The 23103-nt window shown below is 35.6% G+C and overlaps 4 protein-coding genes and 1 long non-coding RNA gene across 5 annotated transcripts; all 5 read right to left on the reverse strand.

Annotated features, from left to right (window-relative positions):
* Positions 1 to 268: 268 nt before the first annotated feature.
* LOC110869772 lies at positions 269 to 6595 on the reverse strand. The gene is made up of 11 exons (XM_022118994.2): positions 6526 to 6595; positions 6397 to 6429; positions 6190 to 6285; positions 5875 to 6057; positions 5600 to 5740; positions 5242 to 5472; positions 4901 to 5149; positions 4391 to 4829; positions 3340 to 4280; positions 2054 to 3268; positions 269 to 1932 (listed from the first exon to the last, which is right to left on the reverse strand). The coding sequence occupies exons 1-11, from the start codon at positions 6593 to 6595 to the stop codon at positions 269 to 271; spliced, it is 5262 nt and encodes a 1753-aa protein (XP_021974686.2).
* A 764-nt stretch (positions 6596 to 7359) lies between these two features.
* On the reverse strand, positions 7360 to 8325 carry LOC118480932. Its single transcript, XM_035975936.1, has 4 exons — positions 8248 to 8325; positions 8123 to 8179; positions 7831 to 8040; positions 7360 to 7728 (listed from the first exon to the last, which is right to left on the reverse strand). Exons 1-4 carry the CDS (start codon positions 8323 to 8325, stop codon positions 7450 to 7452), a joined length of 624 nt encoding a protein of 207 aa, XP_035831829.1. The 3' UTR covers positions 7360 to 7449.
* Positions 8277 to 8957, reverse strand: LOC118481209. The gene is made up of 3 exons (XM_035976540.1): positions 8818 to 8957; positions 8585 to 8662; positions 8277 to 8485 (listed from the first exon to the last, which is right to left on the reverse strand). The coding sequence occupies exons 1-3, from the start codon at positions 8929 to 8931 to the stop codon at positions 8327 to 8329; spliced, it is 351 nt and encodes a 116-aa protein (XP_035832433.1). The 5' UTR covers positions 8932 to 8957; the 3' UTR covers positions 8277 to 8326.
* Positions 8958 to 9072: 115 nt separating this feature from the next.
* On the reverse strand, positions 9073 to 10952 carry LOC118480933. Its single transcript, XM_035975937.1, has 9 exons — positions 10686 to 10952; positions 10259 to 10585; positions 10050 to 10160; positions 9885 to 9953; positions 9724 to 9801; positions 9572 to 9625; positions 9388 to 9483; positions 9155 to 9232; positions 9073 to 9093 (listed from the first exon to the last, which is right to left on the reverse strand). Exons 1-9 carry the CDS (start codon positions 10950 to 10952, stop codon positions 9073 to 9075), a joined length of 1101 nt encoding a protein of 366 aa, XP_035831830.1.
* A 115-nt stretch (positions 10953 to 11067) lies between these two features.
* Positions 11068 to 12154, reverse strand: LOC118481210. Its single transcript, XR_004864875.1, has 4 exons — positions 11831 to 12154; positions 11686 to 11706; positions 11347 to 11399; positions 11068 to 11126 (listed from the first exon to the last, which is right to left on the reverse strand). It is a non-coding gene; the product is annotated as an uncharacterized LOC118481210 (long non-coding RNA).
* Between the last annotated feature and the right edge of the window lie 10949 nt (positions 12155 to 23103).

Here is a 23103-nt window from a genome sequence, read left to right on the forward strand (position 1 = left end):
AAAACAGGGAAGAAAACAAAGGCCGCCGAATGCATCTCCTTGCCTGTAATTGCCGCTCAAAATATTTTTTAGGGTTTAAATCACATGGGATATTATTTTGGTTTAATCAAATAAAACGAAATATTAAACATTTACACATTGACCCCTTAATAAAATCCAATAGTTAAACATACATTGACCCCTTAATAAAATCCAATAGTTACACATACATAGTAAGTCTAAATAAATTACAAAATTTACAACTTGAAAGTATACTTTCAAAACTCAACTATAACTTTCCAAATATTTCTTTGTAAACAACATTTTTTGTTTTATTCGTTGGACTTCCATCTTTGTCAGATATCAAAAGCTTGACGCCATCTCTTGTCTTTACTCTCGACAACGCAACATAAAGCTGACCATGTGAGAAAACGGGGTCTCTTAGGTACAGGCCAACTCTGGAAAGAGACTGCCCTTGACTTTTGTTAATAGTCATGGCAAAACAGACGGTTATGGGAAACTGCCTTCGTTGAAATTTGAAAGGTATTTTCTTGTCTGAAGGTATCATGCTAATTCTGGGAATGTAAGTTCTTGAACCAACATTACCTCCGGATAGTATCTCAGCCTCGATAACACGTTTTCCAAGACGCGTGATCTGAAGACGTGTACCATTGCATAACCCATTCTGCTGATCTATGTTCCTCAAAAGCATGACTGGGACACCCAACTTTAACACCAATCTATGATTGGGTAAGCAAGAAACTATCAAACTATTTAACACATCAGGATTATACAGATCTTGGTGTAATGGATCATTAATTTCCTCAGTTGGGCATAGAGTATCTGAGCTAAGATACTCTACTTCTTCACCGGGAAATAATGCAAGCAAACGATCATTGATACCATGTACAACCTCATTTTTAGGAGCAAGTATGGCTCTTTCAGAAAAGTAGTCACGATCTTTAAAACGGTTAAGAACTGATGGATACACAAAGTCAATCAAGCTTTGAATTGGATCAGTTGAATCGGTGATTAAAAGATCCTTTGGTATTTCTATAGTGGACTCGCCGTCGTTACCATCACCAATATTGCCTTCACCAATTTCAAGAAGCCATTTGGCAAAATCGTTTATCTCATCAATGTTTGAACTACTGCTTCCAACAGATAAACGCATGTTACGGGTCAATTTTAAAACCTTGCAAGTGGACCAAATGTAAGATGAACATAAAGAGGCGTGTACAATGTCCTGCCTTGTGCCGTTTTGTACAACCGGTAAGATTTGCCTAAAGTCACCACCGAAAACAATAGTCTTTCCACCAAAGGGAAGTTCAGAATTACGTGAATCGGAGACACTCAAAACATCTTTCAATGTACGATCAAGAGCTTCAAAAGCATGTTTGTGTACCATCGGTGCTTCGTCCCAAATAATCAACTTCGCTTCGTCTATAAGATTAGCGATTTCAGAATTAGGTTTGATATGACAAACGGAATCTTCAGTAAGATTAATCGGAATATGAAATTTTGAATGGGCGGTACGGCCTCGTGACAACAACAGCGATGCAATCCCGCTTGAAGCAACATTAACAACAATATGCCCATTGCATCTTATGGAAGCAGCTAAAGTTTTCCAAAGAAATGTCTTACCAGTACCACCGTATCCGTACACAAAAAAAACACCACCTTTCCCACTTCCAACAGCACTCATAATCTCGTTATACACTGCTCTTTGGTCATCATTTAAAGAATTATGAAGCTTATTAAATTCAGCGCTAACTTCGTCCTTATCCCAAGAAAGCTCCTCATTTATTAGACGATTACCCTCATATAATGTAGAATCTTCATCTGGAACAGGCATCGGTGAGAATCTATGCAAGCTGGATCCATTACGGATAAGATAGTTTTGAATCTTAGACAACGTAATATTCTTTAAACGCTCGTCAGAGACAGCAAAACCTACAACAAAAACTTAAATCAATATATTTAATAACATACTTTATACAACTATGGAAAAATATTTTTAAAAAAAAAATTTAGGTGTTAAAAAAATTAGTAGAAACTTATAAAAATGTTGTACCACTTAAACCAGAATCCTTCCGCATATTGTGTAAAATGTCCTCCGACAAAAACTCCCACGTCTTTTCCCAAACAATTTCTGGTCTTGATAGAGTATTAGACAAAAGGAGTGTACCGAACAATGAACGAAGATAATGACCATTTCCTGTAAAACTGGCCTCTTTAATACACTCAATGTATTCGTTGTCATCGTCTAATAGTCCACGAGCATAACATGCATCCCTAAAAGTAGGATAAACAACACCATCATAGGTTCTAATTTCTTCAAAAGATCGTGGACCCTTGACTTTGGTTAGAAGAATTCTAAGGTAATAAGCTTCACCAAGGGAAGGAGAAACTGAATAAAGTCTTCCAACAACAACATATTTTTTTCGCGGCTGCCAGCAACGATCCTTTAACTTCCAAACATACTTTGATGGAAACTCAACATACGTAAGTTTCGTTGTTTCAGGTTTTTTGTTCATGTTCATCCACTCCAAAAAAATAGATGAATTTACCTGAGGTTTGTTTAGAACATTTTCAATATCATCTTCACCACTGAAAACTACATTCTGCTGGCCTGGAAGATGAAATGGTAACCTCATAACAGATGGATACCGATAGTGAACTTCACATGCAAATATTCTCCAACTTGCTTCACATGCAGAAACATATCTTGCCTCGTAATATTCTTTTATTTCATCTTTCGGTATCTCCTCATCAATCCCTCTGTCTGAATCTATAACAACAACAGTGGCCCTATCTGGTCCTTTATTAATGTATTTAAATAAATACTTAATTGATCCTGTCTGATTGCACCACTCCACATTGATGTGCACCTGATATCTTCTAAGAAGCCTTTTGTTGTATGGAACGACGCTCCTGTTGTCCAATGTCACACCCTTCTTAACAACCGTGTGACCATCGTCCCTTCGCCTATAAAGCGGAAATCCATCTGAATCAACAGATGTAGCCTCCAAAAACTTCTTTGGAAAATTCTTAGAACAACGGTTTCCTACCATGCATGGACATTTCAAGTTAGCATGTCCACATGGACCATGAATCATGAAATCACAGACCAGAGAATATAATTCAGGGTCTTCAGTTTTATCAGGAATCTCAGCTGAGATAAAAGGATCAATATGTTCAACAGTTGGAACCTTATGATCAGCTTTCATAAAAACACATAGATGAGCATGTGGCAGACCACGCTTTTGAAATTCTACGGTGTAAACAACTGTCAAAAATAAATAAAATGTTAACAAATACAAATAACATAGATGAAAAAAAATATTAAATTCCACGTACCAGCATTAATATCGCCAAGAAATTTTTTTTCCTTAAGGTCTTTTATCAATGAATCAAGCTTCATCTTAAACAATCTACAAAGAATGTCGGGTCTGTCTTCAGGCTTAACTGATGTGTCACCAATAAACCTTACCATCTCTGGCCATTTTGGATTACAGGTGATAGTTATGAAAAAATCAGGATACCCATACTTCCTACATAAAGCCATAGCATCAAGGTAATTTTGCATCATATATCGAGCTCCACCAGTAAAGGAAGACGGTAATATCACAGGTTTTCCAGTATGAGACAGATCAGTCTGGCCACCTTGCTGAACAATTCTTAGGCTGTTAAAGGATTCGCATCGTAATTTGGTTTGCTGAAATCTTATGTAGTTTAGCCGCTCGCTTTCAATCATTGTGTATGCATCGACTATAAACTGCTGATACAACCTCCTCGCATTAAGGATTAGAGAGAATTTGTTGTCCCTATCCTGCATCCTATAAGCAAAGAACTCTCTCATTATGCAATTTGGACGTGTCTTCTTTGTGTTTGGACCAAAATCTCTATGAGGAATGTTAATCCTATATCCATCATCACCATAAGGAAAAAGAATTGGATATTGTAAAGCAAGGTATGAAGGATGTAACTCGCTAATACGTTTAAGAACTCCTGACTGCTCTTCGACAATAATATCACGTTGTTCCACACTTTGATTTTCATCGCCAACAATTAAAGTAGCAATTTCGGATGATGTAGGTAAATTGTAAGTCCTGCCATCTTTATCTCTTTGATAAATCAACCGAAGCCTAAGAGAAACATTGGGTTTCTCATGAAGATGGTTTCTAACCATGCGATATGTTTTTACCAACATATTTTTTGAATCTAACATGTCAGTTAGATACTTTATGAATTTATCGTCAAGCTCTTTTGATCTGGAAGATGTCTGAGTCGTTGAGTCACTGGGATAAAAATCAAAGATAATTAATAATATGTATAAAATACATTGAAAATATTTAAATATAGAAAAAAATGGGATTAAAAAGAAAGATGGTGATCAAAAGTAACATACCCAAATAAGGTCTTCCTATTGGACAGCTCATTTTCGGTATCGTAAATATAAAGTTGAGAAAACTTTGGTTGGTCACCGGGTTTAGGAAGAAGGCTACCCATACTATGCGCATTCTGACCGCTAATTCTATAAACAAAAGGAGCATTACCTTTGTTTATCTTAGTATCCACTTTTCCTCCCATAGAAGTAAAGGAAAACATTGAATTGTAACGTCGAATATTCTTTAAGAAAAACTTGCTATCTGAATCTAAAGATCGAAAAAGCATCTGGTAATATGGGTCAGATTCTTTATAATCAGGTAAGTCAACTTTGCCATAAGCACAACATAAGGAATATGTCCGCTGTTGAAGTGTAATACGACCCTTTCCAGCTTCAGTTTGCCACAACTTTGCATAGCATAACCCACAACAAACAGATTGGTCTCCATGGTCAAGGTAATCTGCACATTAAAATTCCAAATTTAACGTTTAAGAATGTAAAAATACAATATTAAGATTTAATATTGCTTACCTTTAGAGGTGCCTTTCCGGAGGTCTTTAATATCTTGTTGAACAACATTTTCATCATCAGAATCAAGATCAGCCATTCGTATGGGTTCTATTTCGATTGGTGTATGCGTCAACTTACGCCTTCCAGAAGACATCCTTTTAACAGAAGACAAATCCGCCTTCATAGCTGTAGCAGTTCGTTTACTCACAATCCGCGGAGTAATAGAATAACATTCTGTCAGTGGTAAAGTAGATGACGTTGCAACAGTGTCTGTTGTAACAAATAAAACATTATTAAACAAAAGGTATATTTTATGTAGACAATAAATTGTTTTCTGAAAAATGTATAATTTATAAACATACCGGGAGAAATACGGTTCAAAGAAGACATAGCATTAGTAAACTGTGACGGATTACGATTTTCTGAATGTATATTTGTAATACACGAAGATGGTGTTACGTTTTCTTTGTTTGCGGTGTTCGAACTTCGAACAAACTTAGAAGAATTTTGCAATACTACATTGGTCTTTCCATTCAAAGTTAAATCCGACCCAGATGTAGAATTAACCAATCTTGAACAAATGCTACCGGTTCCTAAAAAAAATATATAACAAATTTCATATTACAAATAAACATAAAAAAATTAATATTATGATATATCATAGTTATAAAGATAATAGAAAAACATATATAATTTAAAGCCATATTTTTTTTTACAAACCTGGTAGTATGTTAGATATATTTGACAACGGTGTACGATTGGGTGTTGTAGAAGGGTGTAACACATCTTTTCCGTTCTTCTTAATAGTATTAGGTGTTAAACTGGAAGTTTGGCCGTTTAGGGAAGTATTTAAACGATTTCCTAAAAAAAAATAAACACATTAGTGTTAGTAAACTAATAATAAAAACAGTTTCGTAAGATGCAAAACAATATTGATGTACTAATAACATGGTATTAACTAAAAGAATAGTAACTTAAAGGAATAACTGGCGAACCATATGTAGGCAATATTCTGTTTGAAGAATTAGGTGTTATGTTTTCTTTGTTCTTTAAATTAATCCGTGTTCCTGATGAAGATGATGAATCCAATTTCGATGGAATAAAACTTGGATTAAACTTTGATCTCTTACTATCAAGATATTGTTTTCTTAACCTACGCCTTCTTTTTGCCTCGGCAACTGCAGTGAGCATAATGGTTAAAGCAATAAAATATGAAATTACATAATCAGATTAGTAATGCCTATAATAATAGTTAGAAAACCATTAAGAAATTCAGAAAAAATAAAGAGTAATAATAAAAAATAAGTAACCTTTGAGAAAATAAGGATGAACTTGTGTAGTACATCTTGATCTCTTATTATCAAGATATTGTTTTCTTAATTTTCTTCTATGTCTGGCCTCGTGAGCTACAATTAAAACATAATTAAAGAGGAGAAGAAAGAAGTAATAAAAACAAAATAGAGATTAAGTTTAAGAATGTAATAGTAAAGTTCGAATTAAATAAAATACTAAATTACCTTTCATAACGTAAGCTAACCAACGTGTATAATCTGAAAGATATTGGAAACATCATAAATTAATTAATATATTGAATTAATTTTAAATGTACTATATTTTAGTTAAAAAAAAAAAACAACAACACTTACAATCGTTCATAACGGCATTCATGGAAGGTTCGGAAGAAGATGAATATTGATGTTTAAACCTATTATCCATTTTCTATACAGCAAAATAAATGTAAAATGAAACATTATAACTTACTGCTGGAATTTAACATGTCAAAGTTTTTTATTTAAAAATATTTACTAATAACAAAAATATATAATATGTAGCAAACATCAAAATAGGTGTAAATGATATATCAACAAATTAGGATACATATGCATAATAGTTGAACATTCACAAACTTACTGGATGTATAAAAGTGTGATGAAAAAAGAAATAGATGTTGAGATTAATCTGAATGACTCTTGAAAGAACGTTGAAGATGAAATGAAGAAATGACTATTTTTTTTGGTTTTATAGAGATAATCTATTTTTGGAATTCTATAATAGTAATGAATGTAAATTACATAAAATGGAAATGATTACTTTAAATATAGACATAATCAAAAATATAATAAATTTGTTTAATTACCTTAAATGATTTCCTTAAATGAATAACAAATTTCCGAAATATTTGAATAAAACAATCATATAAAGGTATAAATATTACCGGTTAAAGTATACACATATTTGCAATAATTTTTTTAATCTACATCTTATGAGTAGATTACTAAATTAAGTAATGTAGATTACTAAACATTATTTAGAACGAAACTAAAAAACAGTCAAATAAGTATGTCATATTGCTTAAGCAAACCATATAAACTTTATAAACAACAACCATCATAATAATTCAAAACGGGCTGCTAATTTCTTACAATATAGACTTGTTTTATGTACTAACTGTCCAAATTAGAACATATCTAACATCTGAGTTCCACAACATTACAAAGCTACTATTAAGTAATAACCAACATGTTGCCAAAACATCTAAAGTCCAAACTAACGACCACACTTGCAAACAGTCACGCACGGCCTCTTTTCTTTGAAGGTTTGTGAACAACTTTGGTCAACATCAAAAGCTGAGAAGACTTCACATATTTAAAGAAAAGAGTAGCGCCAATGGGTATTTGATTTGATTTCAAGAATCTCGTCCACTTGGATAAACCATACCTGTAAACATCACCATTCCTTTCCGCTAACGTCTTGATGTTTGTTACCTCACATCTAAGGTTTTTTACCGAAACTTCAGGCAGGTTGTCAACAGAAAGACACAAATCATCCGAAACAGGACACGGTAAACGCTGAATACATAATAAAAAAGAAAAATTTAAAATTAATATGTAACATATAATTATTAGCAACATACGAAATAACACAAAATTTAATAACATTCAAGCACATACCAATCGATCTTCTGCTACCTTCGTGAATTCAATGAATGAATCTGTTTTTCTCGTTTTCAAATTAGAACGTTTACGGCAAACAGGTACGGGTTCAACGGCCGTGAGCTTATCAACAACAGCTTCTTTTTTGTTTCCAATCTTTGAACGGGTACGATGAGCAATTACAGACTCATGTGACTGAATGATAACTGAGTTACATTTCTTATGGGCCTAATCAGTCCAAATAAAATAAAATTAGTTTGTATTGTAAGATAACATTTTAAAAGTAAAAAATGCATATATGATACTATACCTTCAACTTTCGCGGCAAAACAGATTGACGAACATCACCGGTATTGTTCATAATGGGCTATAAAGGTAAATAAATACATAAGTTACGAACTATTTGAAATAAATAAGACTTTCAGCAGAACTCACATCAGAAACAACTGTGGAGCACAGAATCGGTTCATTCACCATAACATCTTTTGGTATCAAAAAGCTGTCGAGATCCATGTCACTCATGCTTTTGTCCTGAAAAAAGCAAAACATAAATTTCAAAAGTAATATAAACACATTCAGTAAAATTAAAAAATAATAGTTTAAGTAGGACAAATACAACCTTTAAAGATATGTCTTCATTAACATTAACAACAGTTTTCGCCTTCGGGTCATCCTACAAAAGATACAACATTAACATTCGTAAAACAATAACTAAAGGGAAAATAATTATAAAAATTTTAAAAAATTTTCAATTTGTTAAATTAACACAAACCTTCATAGTTGAATCTACATCACAATCAACACTTGATTTGCCCTTGCCTTCAGTTTTTGAAACCGAATTCTCTTTGAACTACATATCAAAATAATTTTTTGTTTAACAAAATAGTAACAATTATTATTTAAAAAATAAATGAAAAAATGTAACCAAAAGTACCTTCCTTTAAGGTAAATAAATACATAAGTGACAAACTAATTGAAATAAATAAGACTTTCATAACAACTCACATCAGAAACAACTGTGGAGCACAGAACCGGTTCATTCACCATAACATCTTTCGGTATCAAAAAGCTGTCGAGATCCATGTCACTCATGTTTTTGTCCTGAAAAAAGAAAAACATAAATTTCAAAAGTAATATAAACACATTCAGTCAAATTAACAAACAATTCTTTAAGTAAGACAAATACAACCTTTAAAGATATATCTTCATTAACATTAACAACACTTTTCGCCTTCGGGTCATCCTACAAAAGATACAACATTAACATTCGTAAAACAATAACTAAAGGGAAAATAATTATAAAAATTTTAAAAAATTTTCAATTTGTTAAATTAACACAAACCTTCATAGTTGAATCTACATCACAATCAACACTTGATTTGCCCTTGCCTTCAGTTTTTGAAACCGAATTCTCTTTGAACTACATATCAAAATAATTTTTTGTTTAACAAAATAGTAACAATTATTATTTAAAAAATAAATGAAAAAATGTAACCAAAAGTACCTTCCTTTAAGGTAAATAAATACATAAGTGACAAACTAATTGAAATAAATAAGACTTTCATAAGAACTCACATCAGAAACAACTGTGGAGCACAGAACCGGTTCATTCACCATAACATCTTTCGGTATCAAAAAGCTGTCGAGATCCATGTCACTCATGTTTTTGTCCTGAAAAAAGAAAAACATAAATTTCAAAAGTAATATAAACACATTCAGTCAAATTAACAAACAATAGTTTAAGTAAGACAAATACAACCTTTAAAGATATATCTTCATTAACATTAACAACACTTTTCGCCTTCGGGTCATCCTACAAAAGATACAACATTAACATTCGTAAACGAATAAATAAAGGGAAAATAATTATAAAAATTTAAAAAAAAAACAATTTCTTAAATTAACACAAACCTTCATATTTGAATCTACATCACAAACAACACTTGATTTGCCTTTGCCTTCAGTTTTTGAATCCCAATTCTCTTTGAACTACATATCAAAATAATTTTTTGTTTCACAAAATAGTAACAATGATTATTTAAAAAATAAATGAAACATGTAACCAAAAGTACCTTCTTCTTAAGGTCTTCCATTTCAAGTAGAGATGAGAAAAAGGTATCAAACTTGGCATCATCTTGATCCTATATAATTAAGAATGAAGAAAATAAGTGTGAAAATACACCATAAAAATATTTATAAAATCAGTTAATTAATTTCTTTATAATATACAGAATTACATTGAACATATCTTCAAAACTTGCCAAATGAGCTTTTACATGTTCACTTTCCACAACAACATCTTCTTCAATGACAGTTCCAGCATCAATACACTCCTCTTTATGTGCGACCTAAATATAAAATTAACAAATAACAATGTGTTAAATGAATTATGTAATTCTAAGATATACTCGATAAGTAAACAATACTGTACTTTTATAATTCTAACCTCGAAAGCAAATTCATGACAATCGTCAAGATAGATTGGGTCGTCCAAAACTACTAACTCAACCCTGTTGTTCTGAATTTGAGTACCGGTTTGATGATTAAATACTGAAAGCTCGAAGACTTTATTTCCATGCATTGAGAAAACAAAGGTAGATCTCCTGTCTAAGGCAAGTTCGTTTATCATCTCCGAACATCCATGACTAAAAACACATCTGTCACTTAAGCCGTCCATGTTAACGTTCCAAAACCTATCTCCTAAATACAGAGTTGATTGACCACCTTTGAACGTCTTTCCATAAAATTGCTTCCAATACTCATCTGCCATTACCTGCATATGATGTGATAATTAGTATTAAAAATTACATTAAATACCAGTATACAGACATAACAAATTATTAAACATACAAATATTATAAGATACTACTTACAATAACATCTTTGTGAGGGTTGAACTTGGATATGAACATGTTTTTATGAACACATGATTTAAAGACCATTAAAAAAAATGAGGTTGGTCCATAAGTCTGAAACATAAGATAGTCATCTTTTCTAACAGAAGTACCCCTAACCAATTTGGTGAATCCATCAGCAAGAACTGGGCCAACATCAGTTTTTTTTACTCTTACAAACCATATATTGTCACCATCAACAATCCTAACTGAATCTTTGTAAGGTGGGTGGTCTCCCCAAACCATTGATGCAAAGTCATTAGGTATTTCCTATGAGTTAAAAAAAGCGAATAAATTATCAGTTTACATAATATATATATAATTATAAAACAGTAGATAACAACAAACGTACCAAAAGAATCGGGAAATCTTCATCTATTAACTTTAGAAATGAAGGAGTGTTATGCAAGGGGTCGATACCTGAAATTAATATATTAACGTTTATCAAAAACATTGGATTACTATTAACGCAAAAAAATATACAACAGCAAAAAAGTTCCAAAAATTAAAGAAAAATAATCAAAAAAATCTGTATTTTTTACAAAAAGAATTATCATCAACATTAAAAAGTAAGATCTGCCGAAAGGGTTATGACCAAAAAGAAACATAAGATCTAAAAGACAATAAACAGTAAATTTACCTACTATTGTTGACAGATTCATCATCTAAAAGGATCACCGGCTATATAATTATCTGCAATTATGTATAAAAAAGTAACAACAATAAACATTATTGTCTGGCAAATGGGTTTTGCAAAATACAAAATTGATATAACCAATAAACATATAAAGAATACATTTAACTTCGATTGTTCAAATATTGCTCATTTTTAACTATTATCGTCTTCAGTATTTTGATAATCCGATTTAGGGTTTCTAAGCATCAAGAAGGAACATAAAAATAACAAAAAAAATAAAATAAATCAAATAAATCCGAATACACATAAAACAATAAGCAAGTATCAAATTTCATTACATACCTGATGATTGTGTAGAACAATCTACAAAAAAAAATACAAAAAATAAATCATTAACATCTGCCGGTTTAGATTTAAAGATAAAAAAACTGGATATGTGATGTTATAACATAAATAAAGAGTATTAACATTAATCAAGTAGATTTACCGATGAAGTTTTAACAGATTCGACACCAAAGATGTAAAGCGGATTTGGATTTAGAACACAGAACCAGCGGTCGCACACAAAGAGAAGAAAGAAAAATTAGGGTTCAATGATTGAGAAGAAGTTTATATAGGATCCATATTGTAAGTCGGTTTGTTTGGTAAAGAATGAATCCGACCCAAAGATCATCGGATCCCGCGTGTAATGGTTGGTGTTTGATGAAGTAGATATTTTCCCACTCAAAATAAAGGTTCACTAAACAAATGGTTGCCACGTCATCAAAATGGCTTCACCATTCAAGGACAAATAGCCCAAATCATCTGCTTTATTAATATATATAGATTAAAGAAGTATGTTTTAAAATTTTGTGAAAGACAGACAGGGCAAAGTATACAAGGGGCAGGGAGGGGCGCTCGACCCCCCGAACTTTTCGCTCAGTAGTGTTATATATATAGTTTTCATATAGAAATTTTTGAGTATATACGTTTTCGACCGACTGAAAGCCCGCCGCGAAGCGCGGGATACCCACTAGTTTATATGAAATTCTGGGACGCATATAAACATTTATGTGGAGGACTGGTCCATTTTATAAATGGGCCGATGATGACACACGGACTAATCCATGAGACCATGAAGGATATCGGCCCAAGGACCAGGATAGTAGAAAAAGTAAAACCTGAACGGTTCATGTAAAATTGTAGCTCATCGGCCTCATGCCCTCATCCATTTAATTCGAAGTTTGTTACAAAAATTATTCATTTTGATTAATATTGTTTTCTCATCTTCTAAGGTCGGTGTTACAGTCATCCATGAATGTAATTAAACAGGGTCACGAATACCCTTTTATAGTAGTTATAATACTGTTTCTATTATAATTGGATTTGCTATTCAAAAGAAGGTTGCGGCTCAATTTGTTGTCTTTTTACCTATAATTCTTATGTAAATTTCTATCGTTAATGTATCTTGTTTATTGTTGATTACTTGATCTAAAATATGAATTCTAAATAAAGGCCTACCAAACCAATTACAATACCTATTATCCAAAGAGAAATTCTTACTTTCTATGTTGTTAAAGAATCGTAACAAAGAAATGTAACGTGTTTAATATATGTATTCAGAGTGTATACACATCAATTGTTTTCCTTAAATATCAGTCATTGGAGACGAACAACACTGATAAAGAAATATAAACATCATTTAATAGTAATTTAAAAAAACTAAATTTATTTTAACGATATATCAGTTTTAAATATCTACAAAGTCTATTTTTCCCGAGTAAAACGTCATAGAACACCATGATGTCAACTATAACACACTCAAAACACACAAATAACAAAGTGAAGATTACTAAAACGTCATTTTTGTGGGTTTTGTGTTGTGTTTTGGATGATAAAGCTTGGTTTATCGAATAACAAACTTTAGTGTGTTTTATGTTGATTATCATGTTGTGTTTTATATTCATAGTTATAGTTTTACAATGGTGTGTTTGAAGTTTTTATAGACTATTGGGGTTGAAATTGTAGTGTTTTATAACTTTGTACATTTTGTAGGAAAAATGAACTTTGTAGCCGAACCTCACCCTTCACAACTTTTCTGATATTCAAAAAAAAAAAAAAAAAAATCAAACAAAAAGATGATTCGGTTCACGGTCTTAGCCAAAATCAATCAAAAGTGTAGTCCACAAAGAAAATCAGTCAGGGTAAGTTAAATATGTACAAATAACATGTAGAGGTAGACAAAAGTGAGAATAGACCTCACATCGTGGTACAATTGTATATTTGTATGTATATCCATTCTGTTCTTTTACAACTTTTCCTTTTATTTTGCCACATGTTTCCATAGGTAACTATGTACATCTTTGTCTTTAGCCTTTATCACAACATTTTACCCATCGGAATTTCACAAGCATATGCTTGATTTAGTATGATAGTTATACAAACCTTAATCCTATCAACATCAGCTTCAATTATCCTAGAGAGATTTTTGGCCGCTTATCAATATTAATAGTGTAAATAATAAATACTATTGATATATGACGTCTTTACCATTCCCGTCTTACTCTTTAACACTATAAATATTTGCGATTTTCTAGTTTCCTAATACGAAAAAAAGTTGGTATAAAATTTCTAAATTTAGAAAGAATGTACTTTAGAGGCAGACACTAATTTAAGAGTAGTATTAACAGTATTTGCCATAAGGAGGTACGGTTTTTAGCTTGTGGGGAGGAAGGTGAACATCAGCATAACTTAAGGGGCTTGTTTGGTAACACTAGGTTTTTCGTCGTCCCTGTGGTTTGGTGCAAAACAAAGTACTCCTATGTTAAAAAAAAACAATAACATGCCCCGACCACCTTCACACCTCTTGGTACCGTGAACCACCGCCAAATCACCACTGCAATAATCATCGTCCATCTGCATCACTCAAACGATCATACCCAACACCATACAACACCACCACACCACAGTCCCACGACCACTCACTCGTCACCGGGCCGGCCACCACTCATCCACACCCTCCTAGCCACAACTCCAACCCATCACCACTATTCACATAACAAATGCCTTTTGACCACCATTCTAGGTAAACCCAACCGCTGTCACCACCGCAAACAACCAACCATAGACCATCTAACTCCGACAACACTGTCACACCACCGATGTCACCTCCTACCCATCGGCCATCACCACCGACAACCTCCACATCCAAAAAAAGTGAGCTGAAAGAGATCCGCGGTTGGATCTGAAGAAGGTGATGTTCCAGTTAATCACCTACCCAACACATCACCTCATCACCTGCTCCGGTTAATCACCTGTCGGTAACCCCTCCCACTCTCACATAACAATGGCGCACCACCATCGTCACACCTCACATATTTACTGTTGAATCTGGGTACAAGATCGAAGAGATGAATACAAACGGGATTCACAAATTCTTTTATTAATTTTTGTGAACGAATAAAACTACAAGACCTAAGGAATATAAATACTAGAAACAAACTAATTCTACTAGGACTCCTATTCTTACTTATACTTATCTCTAAACAATTATTAAACACTAATCAAAACTGATACTAAGATAATTCAAATAATAATTAAATAACTTTAATTATTATTTTACTCATTTCATCCTTCGACTTTAGATTTTCTCTAAACCGCCCCTTGAGATCGCCCGTATCTCTCTAGTTGATGTTGTAATTTCATCATTCCCTTTCAACATCAACTTCCACAAGTCTCCCTCTCAATCATGACTCATCTTCCTCGATCTGCCGCACCATCTTCGGTAAACACATGACCTCCATTGACATCTTCAGTAGACACACTACCATTGTCGTCTTTGGTTATAGCATTATTAACGGTACTAACATCATGTCGTCTGGTCGTTACAATGCCACTTCATCCTGATGAACTTGAGGGAAACACGCTTCACTTTGGCCGAAAAATCTCTTTTTATCAGGATTCGATTGGTAGTCACGAACTATGTGACCCTTTTGATAGGACTTCAAGAGGCCCTCAAACGCGCTTCACTTTGGCCGAAAAATCTCTTTTTATCAGGATTCAGGATTTAATTGGTAGTTACGAACTATGTTACCCTTTTGATAGGACTTCAAGAGTCCCTTAAACACCTTTCAAGTAGCACTCGGACTTTTTTCAAACCCACTTCAATCGAACATTTGAACTTGAACAATAACAGAACTCGATTAACTGGAAAAAGGGATAACTTGTCAACTGCCTTCAACTGTCACACCCCAACCGATGGCGTAAACATCGGGGCGCGGCACCGAGCGAAACAGATTGTCTAGAAGTTTCCATAACAATTATATTTACCAAATATTTAAAACAACACGTCCCATACCATGTCATATAAGATAATACAATTATTACAGAAAAGATCTAGGCAAATTGTTCTGTTTCGACAACTCAGGTTTCATTAGTACAGACAACTATTTGTTGGTTCCTAGGACTCTTTCCTAGCCTTGATTCCAAGCAAATAGGCATCTTAAGCACCTGTCACATACGTTAAAATAAAAGTCAATACACATAATGTAAAGGTGAGCATACAAGTTTGATAATAGCATATAGAGTTCGAAATAGTTTACGCATAACCAGCACGTACACTGAGTAAAACGAAGCATGTTAGTTATCGACATGAACCTATCGATACCAATGATTGCGGGTTGACCGCCCAAGGCAGTTCGTAATACATGATCACCACTTTAATCCATGCAAATAATTGTCCTTAACAACCCCTGCGTGAGCAGGTGCTGAGTCCAAACTATAGTACTATCGTTGCTAAGGCAGGTAGACAACATTCCATGTGTAAACATAACAAACAAGCATTCATTAAGTCATGTATAACATGCGGTAACGGTTAGCGTTTAAAGTATTGCATAGTGTGTTCGATGTGATTTTGTATAAGTAACGTATGTAACACCCAAAAGTGCGTAAAGCAAAAAGGGATCGAGTATACTCACAGCGGTGATGGCTTGAAGGGAGCGCTAGAGCGTAAGGTTAGCCTGAACAGATCGATAGCATAACGATAAGTGACGCGTAAAACGATACAAGTGTTGATGGGTCGAACAGCTGGTCGATCGGATGGTAGTCCGATCGGAAAGCTGATCGTGCGAGTGACAGTCCGTTCGGACGGCTGTCCGGTCGGATGTCCATTCGAGTGGATTGTTACTTCCTTTGGGAGAGATGTGTTTGTGTATGATGGTTTGACTTTTGAAGTTTTTGTTGTAGCATTTGAAAACATTGAAGTATCTCTACCTTTCAGGTCGGTCGATCGGACGGTCGTTCGATCGGGCGTTAATCCGATTGGTTGAACACTTCAGCGAGAACAAGTTCACAGCAGATTGTCACTCGATCAGACAACAGTTCGATCGGGTGGCACTCCTAGTGCATTGAACATGTTGAAAATTGTTTAAGTGTTGAAGTTTAATTGTCACATGTTCGAGCGGTTAACCCGATCGGATGGTAGTTCGATCGGACAACAACTCGTTCAACGATCAGACTTCAAATGTTAGTGAATGGTTAAAGTGTGTGACCCAAGGTGCAAGCCGTTCGGTTTGGCCAGTCGATCGGATTGGCTGGACGGTACTCCGTCCTGGTCGATATGTTCGTCTTACACTTGGTTTTTTTGTTTGTTTGTCATTTTATTGAGGCATTTTGATAACGAGTCAAGCAAGAGAAACCTTGTCAGTACTTGGTACCCCTGATCGGACAGGAATCACCCAAATCTGGCCAGTTAACGGTTCGAGACGGTGTTCCATGTTTAACCCGAAATCTGTAGTCTCGTGGATAGAATCCGAATCTCGAGTCACACCACCACAAGAATGAGTAGTAGGTCGGCACAAGCTCCGTTTCTATCGGTTTTGAAGACATTGAGTGTAAAAGAGTTGAAAGAAAGTTAGAAAAACCACCTTTCAATCCTTTTCATTGTGAATATGTTTAGATCTATGAAAGATCTTCGTTTGTTTATATGGAAATCGGTTAGATCTAAGTTGTTCTTGGTGGATTGAGGCCAAAACATGAAGTTCTTCAAGAACACATGATGACGTCATCCTAGAACACCTTAAATCTTGGTGATTTCACGGTTAAAAGTTAAGATTCAAAAGACAAAAAGGTGTTGGAGTGCGTGTAGATCAAGGAAGTACAAGATTTAGGACGAGATCTTACCGAAATTGAGAGAAATTTGAAGAAAAGTGAGGAGAGCGAGCTGTTCGGACGTCAGTTGCCAAAAGTAGAAAGAATGAAAGTGACAAGGGGTATTTATAGGGTTACCCAAAGAGGAAAGGGGCTGGTTGATCAGCCAGGCAGCTCGATCGGACAGCCTGTCCGATTGGACGGCAGCCCGAGCGGACGGCTGGTCGATTGGCTGGTCACCTGATCGATCAGTCGCTTGGTTCAAGTGTTTGGTGCGACGAGTTTTGCTGTTTCGATTTCGATTGCGATTGCTGCAATGCGATATAGTTTCCTAGTCAAATTACTTTTAATCTCAACTACTCATATCTCGCACTATCTCTTCTCCGCCAATTATCATACTATATTAACCTACAAGCATCCCTATTTCGTATTCGTTTAGCGTTTGCGATTCGATTGTGATTGAGTTCGATTGCGTTTCGATTGATTACCACACATAACATAAACATACATGCACAAGTAACACACAAGGCACACACACACATATAACAGTAACCAAAATGCGTAATTCGAGTTGCGAGTGCGATTGCGATAGCGATAATGCGATAACACATTCGACAAATAGCGATTACCATGCGATTATTAATAGATACTCCACATAATACAACTAAAGCGACAATAAAAATAGACTAATCTAAGAGTCAAAGAAGTCAAAACAGGAATTGCGCAAGGAGAGATAGATCGCAATTAGCAATCTTTTCTTCCTTTGACTTCAATCTTGACTTTGACTTTGACTTCCGAAACACGGGGTGTTACAGCCTCCCCTGGTTGAGGGAATTTCATCCCGAAATTAGGCCGAAGCCGTAACAAACAACTGTGGGTACTTCGCCCTCATGTCACTTTGGAGTTCCCAAGTGAACTCTGCGCCTCGTTTGCCTTCCCATCGGACTTTCACAATAGGAATGCGCGAGTGTCTGAGCTACTTGGTTTGGCGATCCATGATTTCGACAGGCTTCTCTACGAAGTGCAGTGTTTTGTTTATTTGGAGATCGTCAAGAGGTACAATTAAATCATGCTCAGCCAGGCACTTGCAGAGGTTTGACACATGGAAAGTCGGGTGGACATTACTAAGTTCCTCCGGTAGTTCGAGTCTGTAGGCGACTTTTCCGATCCTTTCCAGAATCTTAAAAGATCCAACATATCGAGGCGCTAGTTTCCCTTTCTTGCCGAATTTGACCACACCCTTCCAAGGTGATACCTTTAGGAGAACGTAGTCGCCAACGTCAAATTCAAGGGGCTTGCATCGTCTATCTGCGTAACTTTTCTGTCGACTTCGAGCTTTCAACAAGTTGTCTCGAATTTGGAGGACTTTGTCAGTCGTTTCTTGCAATAGCTCGGGACCGGTTAGTTGCGAGTGACCAATCTCGTGCCACACAATAGGCGATCGACATCTTCTTCCGTATAAAGCCTCGAATGGTGCCATCTGAATGCTGGAATGATAATTGTTATTATATGAGAATTCGACTAACGGCAGGTAAGTGTCCCAATTACCACCGAAATCTATGACACACGTACGGAGCATGTCTTCAAGAGTACGGATCGTTCTCTCAGTCTGACCGTCGGTTTGAGGGTGGAATGCGGTACTCAGATTAAGCGTAGTACCGAGAGCAGCTTGAAACGTTTCCCACAGTCGCGAGGTAAACCGAGCGTCACGGTCAGAGATGATGTCGCGAGGCGTCCCATGATTGAAAATGATCTCATTGGTGTAGATTCGGGCTAATCGTTCTACCTTGTAGTCTTCCCGTATTGGCAAAAAGTGGGCTGATTTGGTTAAACGACCAACAACAACCCAGATGCTGTCGTGACCTGATGACGTGTGCGGAAGCTTTGTTACGAAGTCCATAGCTATACTCTCCCACTTCCACATAGGGATTGGGGGTTGCTTGAGTAAGCCAGAGGATCTTTGGTGTTCAGCCTTGACCTTTGCACAAGTTAGGCACTTCCCAACGTAGAGGGCAATATCCCTTTTCATGCCCGGCCACCAGTACTTGTAGCGAAGGTCCTGGTACATTTTATCGGCACCGGGATGAATAGAATACTGGGATTTGTGGGCTTCGTCCATCAAAATCTGTCGCAAATTGGTCCGTTTAGGGATCCAAATTCGGTCCAGGAAGTGGAATACCCCATTTGACTTATTCACAAGCTGGGCTCCATCGTGATAGATTCGTTCCTTCTTCAGGGTGCGTTCATTAAAACAGGCGTGCTGGGCTTCGCGGATGAGGGTTTCGAGATCGTGTTGGGCTTGGATGTTACGAATGCTGAGCAGGTAACTCCGTCTGCTGAGGGCGTCAGCAACGAAATTTGCTTTGCCTGGGTGATAACGAATCTCACAGTCGTAATCGTTGAGAATTTCTAGCCATCGGCGTTGACGCATATTAAGTTCTTTCTGATCAAAGATATGTTGTAGGCTCCTATGATCGGTGAAGATCTACACTTGGTACCATACAGGTAGTGTCACCAAATCTTTAACGCAAAAACAACCGCGCCGAGCTCGAGATCATGGGTTGTATAGTTCTTCTCGTGGATTTTGAGCTGACGAGATGCGTAAGCTATAACCTTGTCTCGCTGCATAAGAACACAACCAAGACCAAGGTGGGAAGCATCACAATAGACAATGAAACCGTCGTTTCCGTCAGGCAATGTGAGAACAGGAGCATTGCAGAGCATGTGCTTGAGGGTTTGGAAGGCAGACTCTTGTTCAGTTCCCCAAACAAATGACTTGTCTTTATGCGTGTTGGTGCATACGTCCGTCGACTTCGTCTTGTATCGAGTCTTGTATTAGAATAGATAGATCAGGGCACGTAGTACGAGAAAAATATCAAAATGGGTTTGGAGGGTATTTCGTACGAAATAGTGATTTCGTGTGAAATTGATTTCGCATGGGCCATTTCGTACGAAATCACCATGCCTATAAAAACTTGAGGTGCCTTGTCATTTGTAACTTTCCGGTTTCAGTACCGAACTGCTCCCGAAGTGTCTACTCGCTGTAAAACGTTGTTAAATCAATCAAAAGACAGTTTAAAGTGAATATCTAGCTGAATTGACTCAATACGTCTGTTTCCGCCTTTCGTATTGAGCAAAAACTCTTCTGATCGACTCGTTCGGGTCAGAAAACGACCCTACAAGTGGTATCAGAGCTCAGGAGGAAGAGTTCTTACCAATTCAACTGCAAATTCTCATTTCTACACCTTCTTTTTCAAAATTAACAAGTTTTCATGGACAAAATGACTTGAATTTTACACATAATGTGCGAAACAGTGTTTTATCAAACCCTTGAAAGTTTCAGACTTAAAATCGGACAAAAACCTGATCAATTTTGGCAAAATTAGCTCGAGATGATGACATCAGCAGCATTTCGCACGAAATGAGTGTTTCATTTCGTACGAAATAGCATACTCAGGTTCATTTCGCATGAAACCAAGTTACATTTCGCACGAAACCAAGTTTTATTTCGTACGAAATCAATTTTCATTTCATACGAAATCAGTTCATCATTTCGTACGAAATCAGTTCATCATTTCGCACGAAATCAGTTGTTCATTCCGTTTGAAAAGGTCATTTCGTTTGAAAGTCTATTTCGTGTGAAAAAGTTATTTCGCACCAAAGGTCATTTCGTTTGAGAGTGTATTTCATTTGAAAGATAAGTTTGTGAAATTTTGAAACCAAATCATGGAAGAAGAATTCTACAACGCCTTTGCTACTCCGATTACCATTGCACAACACACAATGTTAGAAAATGAAACGGGCACCACGCAAAAACCGCCAAAACTCATGAATATCGAGGAGTATAAAGGATGGGAAGAACGATTTGAGAATTAGGTTCAAGCAAATTACTTGGATGCTTGGGAATGTGTTGAAACAAAATGTGTTAGACTGATGAATGATGATGAGGAAATTATTGCAATTAAGGATCTTAGTGCTAAAGAGAAAAAGAAATACAAAGATGAAAAGATGATGACTAGTTGCATAAAGCTGTGAAAGAAGATATCTTGGTTTTATTGCAACACAATGGAACTGCATATTCAATTTGGAAAGCTTTAAGTTGGAAGCAAAGAAATGATCAAGAACAAAAAATCACTTTTGAAAAAAGAGTTTGATCTATTTCGTGGTTTGAGAACTGAAAGCACTAAGCAGATCATTGAAAGATATTGCAATCTGCTAGTTAACATGAAGAGGGTGAGCATCACAAAGGATAATGAAGAGTTGATTGAAAAATTGGCTGATGCGTTGCCATATGAAACTTTGGGCACGTATCTTATGATGTTAAGAAATAAGAAAGATTTTGGGAATCTAACACTGAGTAAGTTCATTGAAAAACTTAAAGCTCAAGAGATGGAACAAAGAAAGATTTCAAGAATGAAGAATTTTGATGGTGAACAAGATATCGGTCTTTATTACAAAGGAGGTATCAGTGATAAGACCAACATGTCACCAAAAGTTGAGACTGCATTCAATGCTACGAGTTTGTCTGGAGGATCATCTAAAGGATCAAACAGCAAAACGAGTTTTTCTTCATATCCATCATTTGATCCAAACTTGTCCACAACAAAGAATGGCAAAGTTATCCAATGCAACATTGCATTAAACCTTGATAATGATCAGAATTATTCAGAAGAAGTTGCTAAAAGTCATATGTCTTTGCTGGTGATGGTATTAGAGTCATATGGAAGCTTAGTTGCAGGAAAGATCGGGAATCCGATGTTGACAAAAGAGGATTACGATCAGATTGATGCCGAGGAAATGGAGTTGATAGATATAAAGTGGTGTTTGGCAAGTGTGCTAAGAAGAGCTGAGAAATTCAAACAGATCACAGGAAGAGATGACTTCCGTGATGAAAATGTTTCTACTTTGGGATTTGATAAATCTAAAGTTACTTGTTTTCGTTGCAGGGAAAAAGCACACTTCAAGAGAGAGTGCACGAACCGCGAAGTAAGTGGAGCTCAAAATCCGTTCAACAACAATGATTATTATCGGAAAGCGATTTATCATCAAGTTGCTCAACAATCACATCAACAAGAATCACAAACTGCACATGCTAAGAAGGCAATCGAGGAATCTTCAAAGAGAGCTTGTATGGTGAATCAAGATGAGAAAAAAATGACAAAAGGATCTAGTTGGGATAAATATATTTCAGCTGATAGCAAAGCATTTCTGATAGATCAAGATGATGAAAGATTACCAGAAGGTTTTAGCTGGGAAAATTTTAGCTGGGATACTTATTGTCCGGATAAAGAAGTTTTAAAAGCCAAAGCTTTTGTTGCTCGAGTTGCTAAAGACAGTGATAATGATGATGGTTATTATGCAAGAAGAATGGAAGAGCACTTAAGAATGCTAGAGGAGAGTGACAGTGATGACGGAAAGATTCGAAAGAAAAAGAAGAAAGTTAAAAAACCAGTCAGCAGTGATGATGAAGAAGTCCGTGTGATAAAGAAAAGGTAAGAGAAATTCCAGCTTTCAAAGTTGAAGCAGAAGCTGATGCACAAAAGATTCCTGTGAAATGTTCAAACTGTGAAGCAGTGAAAAAGCAAAACAGTACTTTGATTCATAACATGAACAGATTGAAAGAGTCCTATGATG

Source organism: Helianthus annuus, chromosome 8 (genome assembly GCF_002127325.2).
Source record: "Helianthus annuus cultivar XRQ/B chromosome 8, HanXRQr2.0-SUNRISE, whole genome shotgun sequence".
NCBI classification, from domain to species: Eukaryota; Viridiplantae; Streptophyta; class Magnoliopsida; order Asterales; family Asteraceae; genus Helianthus; species Helianthus annuus.